The sequence below is a fragment of the Theropithecus gelada genome, chromosome 3 (assembly GCF_003255815.1).
Source record: "Theropithecus gelada isolate Dixy chromosome 3, Tgel_1.0, whole genome shotgun sequence".
Classification (NCBI taxonomy): domain Eukaryota; kingdom Metazoa; phylum Chordata; class Mammalia; order Primates; family Cercopithecidae; genus Theropithecus; species Theropithecus gelada.
Genome location: NC_037670.1, coordinates 168,084,606 through 168,101,701, shown reverse-complemented (window position 1 = coordinate 168,101,701; position 17,096 = coordinate 168,084,606). Strand labels below are relative to the sequence as shown.

Below are 17,096 nucleotides of genomic sequence, written 5' to 3'. Positions count from 1 at the left end.
TACCTTTTACATTTCACTGGAGAAAGATGAAGAAATGTTAATTCTGGTAAAAAATGGAATGGAAAGAACTGAATGGAAAGGTTAGTAACTGAGAACCAGATATAGTAGTTCCCTGGGAGTGAACTAAACTATTGCTAGAAACAGGAAAGTCTTCTGGCAAGAAGATATTGGGGTGGGGAAGGAGAGAGTAGGAAAGTAGGTAGTGGTGGGGCAGTTCCAAAGGAGTGAAAGAGGGCAAAGATCCAGGTAAGCAGCAGGCCTGGGCCCACAGAGATATCACAGGAAATCAATTATGTCCAAGGCTGTGGGTCTTTCATTGCCTTCTTCAATGAAACTCCTGGTATTAGTCAATCTCAAAGAAAATGATTCTTCCTGTCTCCTTAAGTCCAGTTTGGAACTCGTGGTGGAATAACTTTAGTCTTAGACCTCAGAATCTAGAATCTAGAAAGAAAGGAAAATGTTGTAATGTACACACTGAAAAACAAAGACTTCCAAAACTGCAGGACCTTTAGGTCCAAACCAACCACTTTGTTTTACAAACTAAGAAACTAAGACCCAGGGAGATTAGGTGACTTGTCAAAAGTCATAGAGCTATTTGTACTAAAGCCATAGTAAAACCCATTGTCCTGCCTCTAGTCCAGGGTGTTTGCCACTATAGGATATTTACAGATTTATCTTTTATGGTATAAATAGTCCAAAACCTATAGTTACATCTACTTTGCTGAGATACAATTTTAATTGTATATTTCCTCTACCCCTGAACGCTCACGTGTGTTGCCCAAAGGCTATTCAGTAGTGCCAGGCATTAAGACAGCAAGTTGATTTCCTAATATCACAATCTCGGTGTGCTATGTCTCTATCAGATATGTGAATTTTAAAAATTTCATTTGGATTCCTATTAGAGAAAAATATGTGTTTATTATAAACATTTAAAAATATTTGTATTAGTTTGTTCTCACATTGCTCTAAAGAACTACCTGAGACTGGTAATTTATAAAGAAAAGAGGTTTAATTGACTCACAGTTCCACAGACTGTTCAGGAAGCATGGAGAGGAGGCCTCAGGAAACTTATAATCATGGTGGAAGGCGAAGGCAAAGCAGGCTTGTCTTACACGGCCGGAGCAGGAGGAAGAGAGAGAGTAGGGAGGTGCCACACACTTTCAAACAACCAGATCTTGTGAGAACTTACTTACTATTGGAAAACAACAAGAGGGAAATCTGCCCCCATGATCCCATCACCTCCCACCAGGTCCCTCCTCCAACAATGGGGATTACAGTTTGACATGAGATTTGGGCGGGGACACAAATTCAAGCCATATCAATATTGATAAGCTAAAAATAAGAAAACAAAAATATCTATAATCCTATTATCCAGAGATTAACCCGTTGACATTTTTGGTCATCCTATCTGTCCTTTTTCTACTTTTCAATCTTTATATACATCCAACTGTATATATGTTATTTTTCCTACTATTTTCTAACCTACTTTGTAAAAAAAAAATAACTAGTTACATATTATCTGTAACCTTAGTGCTTGGAAAAGTAAGAAGGATGCATTTTTCTTTTTTACCAGCAGGGAAACATTTTTATTAGATGAGTAGGAGGTAGTGCAGAGGATGGTTCCCAACAGTTCTTTTCCTTTACACTGGAGTCACCTGTGTCAGCTCATACCGAGTCTGCCTTTGGAGTGCATCAGGGGTCCCACCTCTCAGGTGTCATTCTCTTCTTCTTCCCCCTCATGGTGCCCTTGGTTTTCTTTTTACTGCTGCTCTGCTTCTTAACCTTTGGCTACAACTCTCAGTCAGAAGTTCTAGCAGTTTTTTCTAACCACAGACCTTGAGGTGGGGAAAGCTTCAGGCCTCTTGAGGTCCTGAGTTTACCTGGGCAGTGGAAGCAGCAGAGATAAACCCAAGATTCTTCAGGTCTTGCCCAAAGGGGAAGAGCATGAAGTTAAACAACAGTTCCCTAGTCCATTGTCATTACAATGACAAATCTTCCAGGTAAGTAAACCTTTATCTTGCAATATTGGCCAACTGTTATTAAAAGAAATTTAGTGGGTTACACACTGATGTCTCTCTTTTTTCTCCCCATTTTACCAAAGACCTATATTCTATTACTATAGAAATGAATAGATAAATACTGGGAATAAAACCTCATCCCGACCCATTGTTTCCTCTGCTCCTTCTAGCAATTTCAGTGAAGAAATTAAAACTTTGTGGAAGATGGCCAAGACCTGGGAGATCAATATTAAGAAAGCTGATAAAGAAAAAAACTTCTAGTAATATCAAAATATGCAAAGGAAACACAACAGAAATGTGATGTGGGAGACCATCAAGGAACCTGCAGAACTTTTAATGACTGTGAACTTGGGACTTCTCAATGGCTCCCAGGCCATGGATGTGATGGTTCTAATGTGCAATGCGTCCTCACTACTCTAAAACTAGATGTCACTGTCACTAAAACTAGGTGTGTGGGAGGAGGAGCGAAGGTGCTTTCATTTTCTTCCTTTAGGAAGGGGATAAGGTTCTAAAATTTTAGCTTCTCTTTCCTTTCTCAATTACTTTCAGTCTCTTCCACCAGATCAGGAAAGTAAATGTTTGTCTCTCAACTTCTACCAAAAGTCCTCAGTGATGCCACAGCATTTAAAGGAAGTAAAAGATATAAAAGAGTCAGAGAATGGCTCATTATGCTAGGAACTAGAAGGACAATTAAAAGTTGAAATAAAATGTTTTTAGAATATGTATTCCACAGGGAACTTAGCAGAGAGGGGAGCTGTGGTTGCAGAGAAGTAGCTGTGGGGAAGAATGACTAAGAAACACACCAAGAGCAAGTAATTGCCCTCTGGGGATGCCTAAATTCTGAAAAGTTATCCGCTAAAACCGACAAAGTAAAACCTGCATCCCCAAGAAGAGGATGAATAACTGTATCAAGGACTTTCCAAGAGGTGTACATCTCCACACTCAATATGTCCTGTGCATGAAGTGAGCACTTGAGCACTCAGCTTTGGTGAGTCACCCACAAGGAAGGCTAAGAGAAGGTGGTGGGAGGATAAAGCCCAAATCCCTGGGAGCACCCAGGACTGTTTTGTGATCCTCCACTGTGTTTTTCTCACTGGTTGTAGTTGGAGGCTCTTTGAATTCTTCCCAGGACCTAGATGACGCATATCAGTGTTTTCAAGCCACTTGATAGAATCCTTGTTCTTGTCAGTCATCAAATCAACAGCATAAACTGAAGTGCTCAGTATATGTAGATACACATTTTAAAAACTAAAGAATGCAAGTCAAAATGCTCTTTTCTTGTCCTTGAGGCATTTCTATCCTGTTGGAGACAAGAAGGAATAGAGAAGGGCTAGGATTGGTATAAGAACCAAAGATATATATATAGACCTTCATCTTTTCTTGATAAACAAGATGGTGAATATTCTCAACCATCGGGAAGCATAATCCCTATGGAACTAGGGCAAGTTTGGTCCCAGATCTGGCAGAAAACTTGGTGTTAGGGGTCATCCCAATCCAGGAATTACCAGGGACAAACTTTGGAAGGAGGCTTACATATCAGAAGGCTACTAGCCTTTCAGCCTTGGCCCAAGTAGTTTTGCCATTTCTACTGGTGTAGTCCTCTTCCCCGTTTCCTTAGTCTCTGGTTTTGAGTCAATTAGTCCCGTTCATTGACACCTCCCCAATCAGCTATGTGTGCAATCTGAATCCTTTGAACCCAAAACCCACTAACTCATCTCATTGCCTACAGTCCCACTAGCTATGCATGCTTAGAGCAACCAAAAACCAAAGGATCTATTTTTCCCTTCTATACTGTTTTAAACCACAGATTATGTATATTCACTTATCACAAATCTTTAGAGCTGGAAGAAATCTAACCTAATCTAACTTGCTCATTCTGTAGATGAAGAAACTGTGACTTTAAAATGTAGCAATGTACCCAATGGATACGTAGATGGTTTACTGATACAACTTGAAGCCCAGGCCTCCTTATAGGAATCTTAGCATGCCTTAAACCTCATCTACTTTTTCAAGAGGCAAGAGCACTATTTCTTGTTTTTGTTTTGTTTTGTTTTTTTGTTTCTACTTTATTATTTCTACAGATCTGCTGAGCTGATTACTTAGCCAGACTCTATGTCTCCTCTCACCAGATGTCTTCATCAAGCTTCCTCTGAAAACTCTCTGATAAGGTCATGATGACTCACTCTTTCTAGTCTCCCTGCAGGCTGAGTTCTGAAGAGGGAGACCAGACCGATTGATTTGTTATCCCAGTACCTTCCACTGGACCAGGCACTGATCAGTGCTCAGTACATGTTTACCAAGGTGAGAAAAGTGGAATAAAATTCTCTGTCCCAAAAAGCTAAGAACAAGGCCACCTATCAATAAAAATAGTTTTTCATCATCTAAAAAATCACCAAAATGTATTGGAATAAAATAGTACTAAGCTCGCACTGTGTGCAGAGCATGCACTACCCACCCGTTGAGTACAGGTGAATCCTCTACTTTGATTCTTCACTATATTTAACAAGCTCTCCGTATTTAGGTGGTTTAAGCAACATAATTTATTTCAAGGGGCTTTATGACCCACATTCTGTTAACTTTCTGACCTTTATAGCACATATTCATATTGTTTCTTGTCCCCATGGCACTGGGTAGACTTTACCTCTGTAATTTGGACTTGTTGAGCATAGTAACAGCCACTTATGTTTACTTAGCACTTTACAAAGCACATTCATATTCATTTGTTCATCTGATCTTACTTAAGATATTGTTAGATAAGCATTATTATTATTCATGCATTTCAAATGAAGAAAGTGAGGCTCAGAGAGGTCTAGTAAGTTGCACATAGCAGACTAATGGAAGAGGCAAACTCAAACTCAGACCCCTTGACTTCTCATTTAAAGCTTTACCCACACACTACATGTTTTTCTCTTCAAGGATAGATGGCTGTCCTGAGCTTCCTGACTGAGGTTCCTCAGGTGCCTCCCTTCCTAGACCACAGCTTTTCAGAACTCCTTCCCGCCCTTCACTGACGGGCTTGGAGAGAGCTAGATGTGCAGGGCAGCCCTGACCCTTGTTCCAGCGTAGTCTCCAGGTAGATCTGAGACCTGGGTAAATCACCTTAGCCCTATTCCTTGGTTTCCTTGTTTGTAAAATGAAAGGAATGAAACACTTAGCCTCTATATTTCTTTTCTTTTTAAACAGTTGTGGTTACCTTCTGGAGGGTATCTCAATCCATGAGGCCAGCTCTGAAGGTGAAGATTCTCTCTGTAGTAACAAGCAGCCTACCGATCACAGTAGATCAGCATTGAGTTACTTCTTCTGCTGATGCAAGGGAACCATCTCCCTGGGGCGGTAGTCAAAATTCCAGCCCCTGGCCCTGACCCTAGAAACTGACCTCCAAACTTGCAAACCCAAGGCCAGTTTCTATTCTTAGCAGTTTCTACAGTGACACCTTCTAGCCACTGTAGGGCCAGGGCTGAATGGTGACAAGATGCCAACTCCATCCAGGTCCTCTCTGCTCTCTCCCTCCACCAATGTTTCCAGCCAAAAGAAATATAAATTGAATTACGCATTTCAGCTCTCTTGCATTTTATTCTACGTTTCTGCTCTGGTTTTCTTAATGCTGATGTACAGCATTTGTCCTCTGGCTGTAGTGGCTTGCACAAACATGCTCTCATTAGATTCTCAGATTTGACCAAAATCCATTTTTTTTTAAATTTATTATTTGATCCTCTGGCACTGCTGATTTTCTAAATGCAAATTCCTAATATTGAAAGGCAGAATTTCCTAGAGGTTGGTTGAAAGCATAGTACCTGATATACTCAATAATGTGCTAATAAATGAATTAGTTTATTAATTAAATATTTTTAAGAGCAGGAAATATACCTGGAGATTATATTTCTATTAAGAAAAAGTGATGGCACTTAATTCTATTTCTCAAGAGGACCAGTCAGCATGGTAGAAGAGAGATGACCTGGTACAACCTTAGCTGACAAGAGAGAATTCACTCTGAAAAGTTTCAGGGGGTTTCCATGACCTCATACTCAGTAGTAACACATGACTATCATTGGTTTTCAAACGCTTGCATCACATTACTTTGTTAACCACTTGTTTAAACATCTAAATAAATGCCTGAAACTCACTATATAAATTGCATGTTATTAAGGAGTAAGGCATAACTACCACAGTAATTTAATTACAAAGCTCCAAATTTAATTAGCCAAATACTAACCTTGTTCTTCTTCTCCTTCATAGCACTTAGTACAATTATACTTAATTAATTGTTTGTAATTATGGCTGTAATCTGTGTGTCCCTAGATAAATTTATAAGAACCAAGAAAACAAGGGCCCATGTTTCTATCTTTCTTGCTCACAGGCAGGTAACCAATGCCTGGCACAGACCCTGGCACACCAGCTGGGGATTAGTAGATATTGGTTTCAAGGACTTCAGCTTTATCTGGACTTGTGGGAGAAATGAAAAGGATGTGAGAGGATTCCTGTCTGGACTTGGTAGGCCCTAGAAGAAGCATGAAGAGCAGCCCAATCCAGAGTTAAGAAATGAGCTGAGAAAGCCCAGGACATCCCTATGGTTCTCAAGTGTCTGATTACAATACTTTACCCACTGCTACCCCACGGTGAAGAATCCTTCCTTTCTTTCCTATCTTCCATATTCCTTCCCTCCTTTTCCATTTTTCTATTGTCTTTCCTTAGTTTTCTTTCCTTCTCTCATCCTTTCTTCTCTATCACTCTTTCTACATTGATAGATTACCTCCTACACAACTGTAACTGCTCAGTCCTAGACGTGAAAGGATGGCCAAAATGGGGACTTTGTCCTTCAGAATCTCTCAGAATTTGGTTTAGCGTCAGAAACCAAATGTCCTTTCTGCCAAGACCTTTGCATTCCCTCCTAACCACCTAGATTGAAGAAGTGAGGTTCAATGTCCCAACTGGGAAGGGACAACGTAACCTGGGTGAGTGAGTTCATCCTAATGGGTCTCTCCAGTGACAGGCAAACCCAGGCTGGACTCTTTGTCTTATTTGGGGCCACCTACCTGCTGACCCTGCTGGGCAACGGGCTCATCCTGCTCCTGATCTGGCTGGACATGAGATTCCACCTGCCCATGTATTTCTTCCTCTGCCACCTCTCACTTGTGGACATCTGCTACACCTCCAGCGGGGTCCCTCAGATGCTGGTGCACTTCCTCCTGGAGAAGAAGACCATCTCCTTTGCCCAATGTGGGACCCAGCTCTTTTTCTCCCTGGTCCTCGGAGGGACTGAGTTTTTGCTGCTAGCCGCAATGGCCTATGACCGCTATGTGGCTGTCTGCGACCCCCTGTGTTACATAGCAGTGATGAGGCCAAGTCTCTGCGTGGCACTGGCAGCTGTCTCTTGGCTAGTGGGCCTGGCTAATTCTGCTATGGAGACGGCACTGACCATGTACCTGCCCACCTGTGGGCACAACGTGTTGAACCATGTGGCCTGTGAGACACTGGCACTGGTCAGGTTGGCCTGCGTGGACGTCACCTTCAATCAGGTGGTCATAGTGGCCTCCAGTGTGGTGGTGCTGCTGGTGCCCGGCTGCCTGGTCTCACTGTCCTACACCCACTTCATAGTTGCCATCCTGCGGATCCGCTCCACCCAGGGGCGCCGCAAGGCCTTCGGGACCTGTGCCTCCCACCTCACTGTGGTCTCAATATCCTATGGGATGGCCCTCTTCACCTACATGCAGCCTCGTTCCATGGCCTCAGCTGAGCAGGAAAAGGTAGTGGTGCTCTTTTATACTGTGGCGACCCCCATGTTGAATCCTCTCATATACAGTCTGCGGAACAAGGATGTGAAGGCAGCTCTGAGTCGAGTTCTGATGACAAGCTCTGAATTAAAACATTAGAGAGTGGTTTGGGTAACGAGAGGGCCTCACTCTGGAGACAGTGGGCATTGGACTGTGCTCTCCAGTATAACATGTGTAGGCATGTGTGTGTATGTGTGTGCATCTGCATGTGTGTGTATGTGTATGTGTGTGTGTAAGGGAACAAGTGGGAGGACCACAATCTGTACTACTCTCTTTTGAGGTAATAGAAAAATGGATTTTATCCAGACTTTATCTTTGGCCCATGCCTTAATCCCAATGTGAGTTACAACAACTTAAAAATACATGCACCCTACAGAAAGTTAAATGAAATATATTCGTTTTCTTAAATGAAAGGAAGGGGGAGGGAGGAGAAAAGACATACCAGTGTACATGAATTAGGAAGAAAGATTAAATTAGAAGTCGGGGCAGTGCACAAAACATACTCCAAAAAGGTCTATTTCTTGGTAAAAATATTTAAATACATGTTTCTGTAGTAAGTGAGAAAAGGAGAGAAAAAAGCTTTAAGTTACAAAGTTCACTGTGCCCATGAGATCAAACAGGCCTTAGGTCAGAGATGCAAAGGCCACCCCAGTAACTCACACATGGTCCAGCCCGGCTCACTAGGGTGGTGGATTCACCCATGGGTTTAGAGCCAAAGTCACAGTAATGATCTCTCAGTTCTGATAAGTATGACTGGGCTGTGTGCCAGTCACATGAGTGTCCCTCTGCTTGTTTCCCTTTCAAATTTGCAGTGGTGGCAAATTGCTGGCCAGAAAGTCAGATGTGCAGGACCTCAAACAAACATCTTGTACACAATCAGATCTAAGGATATCCTCTTGTGAACATTGAGGGCTATGCTCAGAGCTTATCCTGACTGGGAGGCCATGCTATGCATGATTAGAGTGAGCCATGGGATTCAGCCAAGAAAGAATCCTGCTTCCTCATTGGGGATAGTTTTGTTCTGCTCTTTTAATACACAAATTTTTGAGCTCTAAAATCCTAGATTATAAAGCAAAGCAGTGATAATTTATTCTGAAAAATGTTTAAAATAATCTTTTAAAGTCAGACTAAATAAAACATCTCCTTAACTAAATATTATGAATCTCTGGTTTGTCTTGACCACAAAAGAAAACAAACAAACCAAAACAAGCAAAGAAACAACAACAACAACAAAAAAAAACATAAATTGAGAACAGTTCAAACTTTTACTCAATCTATTGCAACAAAGCTAAAGGGCTGAAAAACAGGAAATGAAGAGCACCCTTTAAAACTGCTATTAAAACGTTTTAATTGAGGTACAGCTCACATATCACATGATTCACAGTTTTTGCCATTTTAAAGCGGATAATTCATTGACATCTAGTCAATGAATTCACAGTGTTGTGCAACCTTATCTCTATCTGCCCCAAAACACGTTCAACACCCCCAAAAGGATACCCCACATTCATTAAGCATTCCTGACCACCACTAACGTGCTTTCTGTCTCTATGGATATGCCAGTTTTGGACATTTCATATAAAGGGAATCATGCAATATGTGGCCTTTGTGTCTAATTTCTCACTTAGCATGTTTTTGAGGTCTTTCCATATTGTAGTATGTAGTAGTGCTTTCGCTTCTTTTTATGGTTGAATAATATTCCATTGTATGGATATAACACATCATCAGCTAGCAGACATTTGAATTGTTTCTACCTTTTTGCTATTCTGAATAGTGCTACTATGAACATTCAAATATAAACTTTTTTTGAATACCTGTTTTCAATTCTTTTGAACATTTACCCAGAAGTGGAAGCACTGGGTCATATGATAATTGCATGTTCAACTTTTTAAAGAAACTGCCAAACTGTTCTCCACCGCAGCCGAACCATTTTACATTCCCACTAGCAAAGAACCAACAATGAACAAGGATTCCAATTTCTTCACAGCCTTATCAAACTTACTATTTCAGTTCTGTTGACTGTAGCTGGTCTTTCTCATGCTGTTCTCATGGTAGTTGATAAGACTCACAAGATCTGATGGGTTTATCAGGGGTTTCTGCTTTTACTTCTTCCTCATTTTTCTCTGTTGCCATGTAAGAAGTGCCTTTCACCTCCTGCCATGATTCTGAGACTTCCCCAGCCAAATGGAACTGTAGGTCCAATAAAACCTCTTTTTCTTCCCAGTCTCGGGCATGTCTTTATCAGCAACATGAAAATGAACTAATACACCCCAAAAAGTCAATTTCACTATATGGTAATTTAAAGGGCACTTACCAATCAATAGGAAAATGGTGAACATGCAAACAGAAAAATGGAGAAATAAAATAAATACAAAGGTAGAACTTGTTTTATAACATTTAGCATATGAAAAAATAGTCTCAATAACAAAGAAATACAAACTAAAATAATAAGCTATATTAAGCTATTTAATTCGCAAAGAAAATATTGACAGTGGATACTTTAATTATACTTATGAAAAGCCTTAGACTAGCTTGGACATCGTAATGCCATAGCAAGACCCTGTCTCTAAAAATAAAAAGTTTAAAAATTAGCCAGTTGGGAGGCTGATGCAGATGGATCGAGACCATCCTGGCCAACATGGTGAAACCCTGTCTCCACTAAAAATACAAATATTAGCTGGATGTGGTGACAAGTGCCTGTGGTCCCAGCTCCTTGAGAGGCTGAGGCAGGAGAATGACTTGAATCTGGGAGGCAGAGATTGTGGTGACCTGAGACTGTGCCACTGCACTCTAGCCGGGCGATAGAGTGAGACCTGGTCTAAAAACAAAAAATAGCCAGGTGTTGTAGCGTACTTGCAGTCCCAGCTACTCAGGAGGCTGAGAAAGAGGACTGCCTGACTCGGGAGTTCAAACTACAGTCAGCTGCAGTCATGCCACTGAGCTTGAGCCAGGGCTGCATAGCTAGACCTTGACTCAAAAATAATCTTAAAAAAATTCATGCTCCGACTTTTAATTAAAATGGCATCTGATCCCCCAGAAAGATCTTAACTCTAATACAAGCTATGTGATAACGCCAAGAAAGATAAGCACTTCTAAAAATGTTTAAAAGATAATCATCCAGTGAATTACTATATCCTGAGAGGACTTTTTCCTAATATCCAAATAATTCACAGAAACCCAAGGATACTACTAGTCAAAGAACATAACACTTGTCCTTCTACTTTGGACTTCTGCTTTTTGAGGCAGCTGAGACATTGCTCTGCAGACTGTATCTCATAAACAACTGGAGAAAGCAATTCTCAAGAGACTAACAGGGCAGTCAAGAATAAGAGAAGAGGGGTGATAATATAACATGGTGCATTTAATTATTCTGAGAAAGGCCATACCACCAGAAGGTAGAAGAGGTGAGAGTTGAACTTGGGTATTTCGTTGTTTGTTGTTTTTTTAAAAAATATTATTATACTTTATGTTCTAGGGTACACGTGCGCAATGTGCATGTTTGTTACATATGTATACATGTGCCATGTTGGTGTGCTGCACCCATTAACTCATCATTTATATTAGGTATATCTCCTAATGATATCCCTCCCCCCTACCCCCACCCCACAATAGGACATGAACTCATTCTTTTTTATGGCTGCATAGTATTCCATGGTGTATATGTGGCACATTTTCTTAATCCAGTCTATCGTTGATGGACATTTGGGTTGGTTCCAAGTCTTTGCTATTGTGAATAGTGCCACAATAAACATACACGTGCACGTGTCTTTATAGCAGCATGATTTATAATCCTTTGGGTATATACCCAGTAATGGGATGGCTGGGTCAAATGGTATTTCTAGTTCTAGATCTTTGAAGAATCGCCATACTGTTTTCCATAATGGTTGAACTAGTTTACAGTCCCACCAACAGTGTAAAAGTGTTCCTATTTCTCCACATCCTCTCCAGCACCTGTTGTTTCCTGAGTCAAGACGGTGCCACTGCACTCCAGCAGGGGCTAGAGTGACTTGGCTTCCAGAAAAAAAAAGAAAGAAAGAAAGAAAAAGAAAAAGAACGTAAGAAAGGAAAAAGGAAAGGGCTCACCAGAGATTTTAGAAAAATATAATCATTCAAAGTGACTCATATGCGAACACATCCTGAACCAATTTTAAATTTTAAGTATATATGAAAAAATCCAAGAGCAAACACATAAGAATAGTAGATTCCCCAAGGAAAACCAACAGTCAGGCTGGTGTGGAACATTTCCTCTACAATAATGCACAGTAAGGAATGACAGGAAAGTAATGAAATAATTTTCTACTAGGTTTTGAGGGCAAGAAAGTATAATCCAAAAATATTACATCCAGCCAAACGGTCCTTAAAGTATGACCTAAACAAGCAGACACTTTCTTATATGCACGGCTCAACTGTGTCGAGTCAATTTTTGTACTTCTTTAAAGGATAGGAAAATAAAAACAAATTTAAAATATAAAATTGAAGGGAATGCAGGAGATTATGTTGAATTAGAGAGTTCAACAAATACCTGAATATAAAGTTAAACCATATTGATAAAAAGGAGGCTGTCACAACTAGAATATAGAAACAGAAAGCTATAGTTGAATGAGCAATTGATTAATTATTAGAACTCGGGAGATGTTACAAATTCTGATTTGGCATTTATGATAGAAGGTGCTTAGCTGCACAGATCAGCTCCTCTACCACTCTCTGCCACCAGAATCAACACCTCAGCCTTTATCCTCTGGGAAAAAAAAAAAAAAGGGGGGGGGTTTTTTCTCTAACACATAAGATGAAATTTCTGGGAAATGCTAGAACCTGTAGTGTTGGTGTTGTTTTCACCAAGTAAATATCACCTATTATGGCGCTGTAGAAACCAGTAGTTTTCTAATCAATTCCCTCCCTGCTCATCCTAAAGCGAAGCCTGCCACTTGACATAATTTATCCTCAACATAAATGCATACAGTGCTGGTAAGACTGCTCATCCAAGACAAAAACTCATCCCAACATAGTCCCACCTACACAATTGCAGAGTAAATCCACAGTTACTACACAGTCCTTCCTTCCTATATGTAAACAGGACATTCTTTCTTTCTTTCCTTTTTTTTTTTAAATGTATTTTATTTATTTATTTATTTATTTATTTATTTATTTATTTGAGATGGAGTCTCACTCTGTCGCCCAGGCTGGAGTGCAGTGGCGTGATCTTGGCTCACTGCAAGCTCCGCCTGCTGGGTTCACGCCATTCTCCTGCCTCAGCCTCCCGAGTAGATGGGACTACAGGCGTCCACCACCACGCCCAACTAATTTTTTGTATTTTTAGTAGAGATGGGGTTTCACCGTGTTAGCCAGGATGGTCTCCATCTCCTGACCTCGTGATCCACCCACCTCGGCCTCCCAAAGTGCTGGGATTACAGGCGTGAGCCACCGCACTCGGCTAAACAGAACATTCTTATTGCTGAAATCTTTTTTTAAAAATCAGTAAGATGGTAGAAAGATAAAGTGAAAGAACTCTCTAAGAGTATAGAATAATAGGGATTTAAAAATAATACAGCCCTTCTACTCCCAGACGTGAAGAAGTAACAGGACAGAATTACCCAGCTACCACAAGCAACTAGAAAACTGGAAAACAGTTTAAAAACGTTGTTTTCAGATATTAAAAAACAGACAGCGCAAAACCGTGATTCCTGTGAGAAGGAAAAATAATGAGGTGATTCTTACAATCAGCCAGACTTTCTGCCAGGAGGCAATATCCAGACTGTAGCACAAAGAGAGGGAATTTAAACAGACCTGGAAATCTTGCTCAGTGAAGGATCCAGAGATTAGAGGGAAAAATAAGCTACACAGGAAAATGGTTCCAGAAATCAGTCTTTGAGTCCTTGGCTAAACACCAATCCTTATGTAAGTAGTGTGAAACTCTGTAAGACTGAGAAAAAAACAACCTCCAAAGAAAGAAAAATTGCTGGAGTGCTATAAAACAAACAATTTCCAGAACTCCTCCGGGGCCAGGATTCATTTTAGCACTCTTTGGCCAGAGCGAAGAAACGTTACTGAGTATACAAAGCACTCCATATGAGTTGCAAAGATGCTATGTCTTAGAAGTTGAGCAAAATTAGTCCTAGAAAAAGACTACCATAGGCCTACCCTAAATTCACTTTGTAAAAAATCAAAAGCATCAAACTAATTTACAAGTAACTGTCAGAAAAAGTCTACAATGTTTCAATAGAATACAACAGAACCAAGTATTAAATAACTTAAGATTTCTAATATACAACATTCAATTAAAAAATTACTAGACCTTTAAAAAAACAGGAAAATAAGATTCATAACCTGCAACAGATCAGTCAACAAACACAGGCCTAGAAACAGAAGAAACTAAATAGGACTTGTAAAGATGAAGAATAAAATACATAAAATTTAAATTTCACTAGATGCAATTAACAATAGTTCGGGCACTGTAAAATAAAATAATAGTAAGCTTGACCTCCTGAATGTATAAGCTTCCAACAGCAGAGTGTCAAAACGTATGCAGCAAAAAAAGGACACAAATTTAAAAAGGTATCAAGCCAGGCCCAATGGCTCACGCCTGTGATCCAAGCACTTTGGGTAGCCGAAGCAGGTAGATCACTTGAGCTTAGGAGTTTGAAACTAGTCTGGGCAACATAGTGAGACAATGTCTCTACAAAAAATTAAAAAATCAGCCCGGCATGGTGGTGCGTGCCTGTGGTCCCAGCTACTCCAGAGGCTGAGGTGGGAGGATTGCTTGAGCCTGGGAGGCAGAGGATGCAGTGAGCTGTGATTGAGCCACTGCACTGCAGCCTGCATGACAGAGCCAGACTCTGTCTAAAAATTAAAATTAAAATTAAAAAATGCACAATTAGAGTAGAATAATTCAACACTTGCCTCTCAGTAAATGAACAACTAGACAGAAAATCCGTAAGGATACAGAGCATGTAGAAGACCTGAACAATGCTATCGACTAACTGACCTAGCTGACATTTATAGAACACTCCATCCAACATCAGCAGAACACACATTCTTTTCAAGGGCACGTGGAGCATTCATCAGGACTGATAATCCACTGGGCCATGAAGCAAATCTCAAGAAATGTTAAAAGACTGAAATCATGCAGATTATGTTCTCTAATCACAATAGAATTAAATTTGAAATTAATGCCAGCAAGATAACTGGAAGATCTCACAAATATTTAGATATTAAACACCACTTCTTTGATTAACCCATTGGCCAAAGCAAAAATGAAAAGGGAAACTGGAAAATCATTTGAACTAAATAAAAATGAAAATACTGTCTATCAAAATTTGTGGTATGTCTTTTCAACAAACAGTGCTAAAACATTTGTATATACATAAAGGGGGGAAAATGAACCTCAACCCTTACCTCACTTCATATATGAAATTAACATGAAATGGATAAAAAACCTAAATGTAAGAGGTAAAACCAGAAAGCTTCAAGAAAAACAACGAGAAAATCTTTGTGATCTTAGGATGGCATAGATTTCTTAAGGTAGATATAAAATCATGAACCATAAATGAAAAAAAATTGTGTAAATCCCATCCCATAAAGTATATTTTAATATATGGATGATTGTATCATATATTACCAATTAACTAATATTAATCAATTACTAATATTAACATTGATTATGTCTGGTAAAATATATAATGGAGAGAAGAATGAAGAAAGACGGAGGCATTTCATTTTTCCTTAAATTTTTGTGTACTGCTTATAATTTTTTAAAATAAGATTATACTACTTTCATAAAAATAAGAATAAACTTTTAAAATATATGTTCTGTAGAATGTGCTGGCTGACACTTCTTTCAGAATGAGATCTCAGCACAAGGGAATGCAAACCCTGGGAACAGATAAGGTATGGGCCAATAAGAGAAAGGATTTCCTGAGGATTCCCACCCCGTTTCCCTCACAAATTATAGTTCTTTGGCTTCCCTCACCACCTAGATGAGAGGATGAATTTTAAGAAGCCACTACTCAATGTGATGTTCAGTCAGTCAGTTAGTCCCCCAACTCTAGATATCAGGCTCAGTTGAGAAACTAGAAAAGGGTACAATAAAAAGAGAAAACGCCCTCTCTACCTTTCAGTTAGTTTGTTAGAAGTAAGAAAAGAGAAGCAAAGGAGTCTGACTTGGTACAGATTTTTTTTTTCCAGTTCTACCTCCTGGCTGCAGAAAAAGTGGAAAGTCTGGGTGTGTGAGATTCATACCCTTACTAAAACTATGGGGTGGATGTTTCCCTTTTGCAGATAAAACTAAAAGAGGAAAGCTCATTTGGTGAACTGGACCTCCAGGCCACTGGCCATTACCAAGCACTCTTCAACCTGGTTTCCCACAAAGTGTGGTGTCAGTCCAAGGCCTCCCACTGGACCCCCTGGAAAGACATCCCAAACTCTAAGCCTTTCTTGACATCCTCCTCCCCATCCAAAAGTCAAACCTGTCCCGTGCTGCCCTCACTAGCCACCGTGACACATTCCCCATGCCCATGAGTGATCACCTAGTGGGATGTCGCAGGAAGAAAATGGGTCTTGTGATCCTCAGATTCCAGAGCAGTTCTAGTCCTGCTCCTAACTAGCCAATAATCCTGAGTCAATCACCCTTGCTCTCTGAGCCTCAGTTTCCTCATTTCTTGAGGAAGATGACAAGGTTGAAATGATAATCCTAAAAGTTCCGTCCAGGTTTTATTCTTTCCTATGATTCTCTTTTGCATTTTACTCCTTTCAGTTGTGAGACTATCAGGAGTACTCAGGAGTCACCAAAGCTTGGTTCTTGACAGTGCTGATCAAAGATACAGGCTCTGTGGAAAGTCATGGGCTCCCAGGTGCAGAGCTCAGGAACTCAACAGCTAGGTAGGTAACAGAGCCAGCTTCTGTTCTTGGCAATTTCTACAGTGGCTCCTTTTGGCCACAGAAGAAATGAAAAAAAGAGAAGGATAGGGTTCCAACCAGAGAGCCAGAGGATGGCATCCAACTGCTCTGCCCTGCAGTCACATCCTCCCAAACCCATTAGAAAGACTTGGGTTAAATTGTTGTCATGTGTGTTTCATTAGATTCTGTGTTCCATCTCTCATATCCTTCATACAAAGCTTTTTCATTTGGATAATGTGTTTATGAAGGATTTTTTTACACATTACCTCATTTGATACTCACTAATGTTTACAATGTTCTTACCTTCGGTCTAAGATATATTAAAACATCATTTTTGGACCAGATTGAAAATAACTGCCCACCACCAGCCAAGGGAATCAGTGAGTGATGGTGTGACTCTGGGAAACCGCACTTCTCC

At 40.2% G+C, this 17,096-nt stretch overlaps 1 protein-coding gene across 1 annotated transcript; it reads left to right on the top strand.

The window, feature by feature from the left end:
- The first annotated feature begins 6,937 nt into the window (after nt 1-6,937).
- On the top strand, nt 6,938-7,888 carry LOC112621729 (olfactory receptor-like protein OLF3). Its single transcript, XM_025381101.1, has one exon. The coding sequence runs from the start codon at nt 6,938-6,940 to the stop codon at nt 7,886-7,888; it is 951 nt and encodes a 316-aa protein (XP_025236886.1).
- Nucleotides 7,889-17,096: the final 9,208 nt, after the last annotated feature.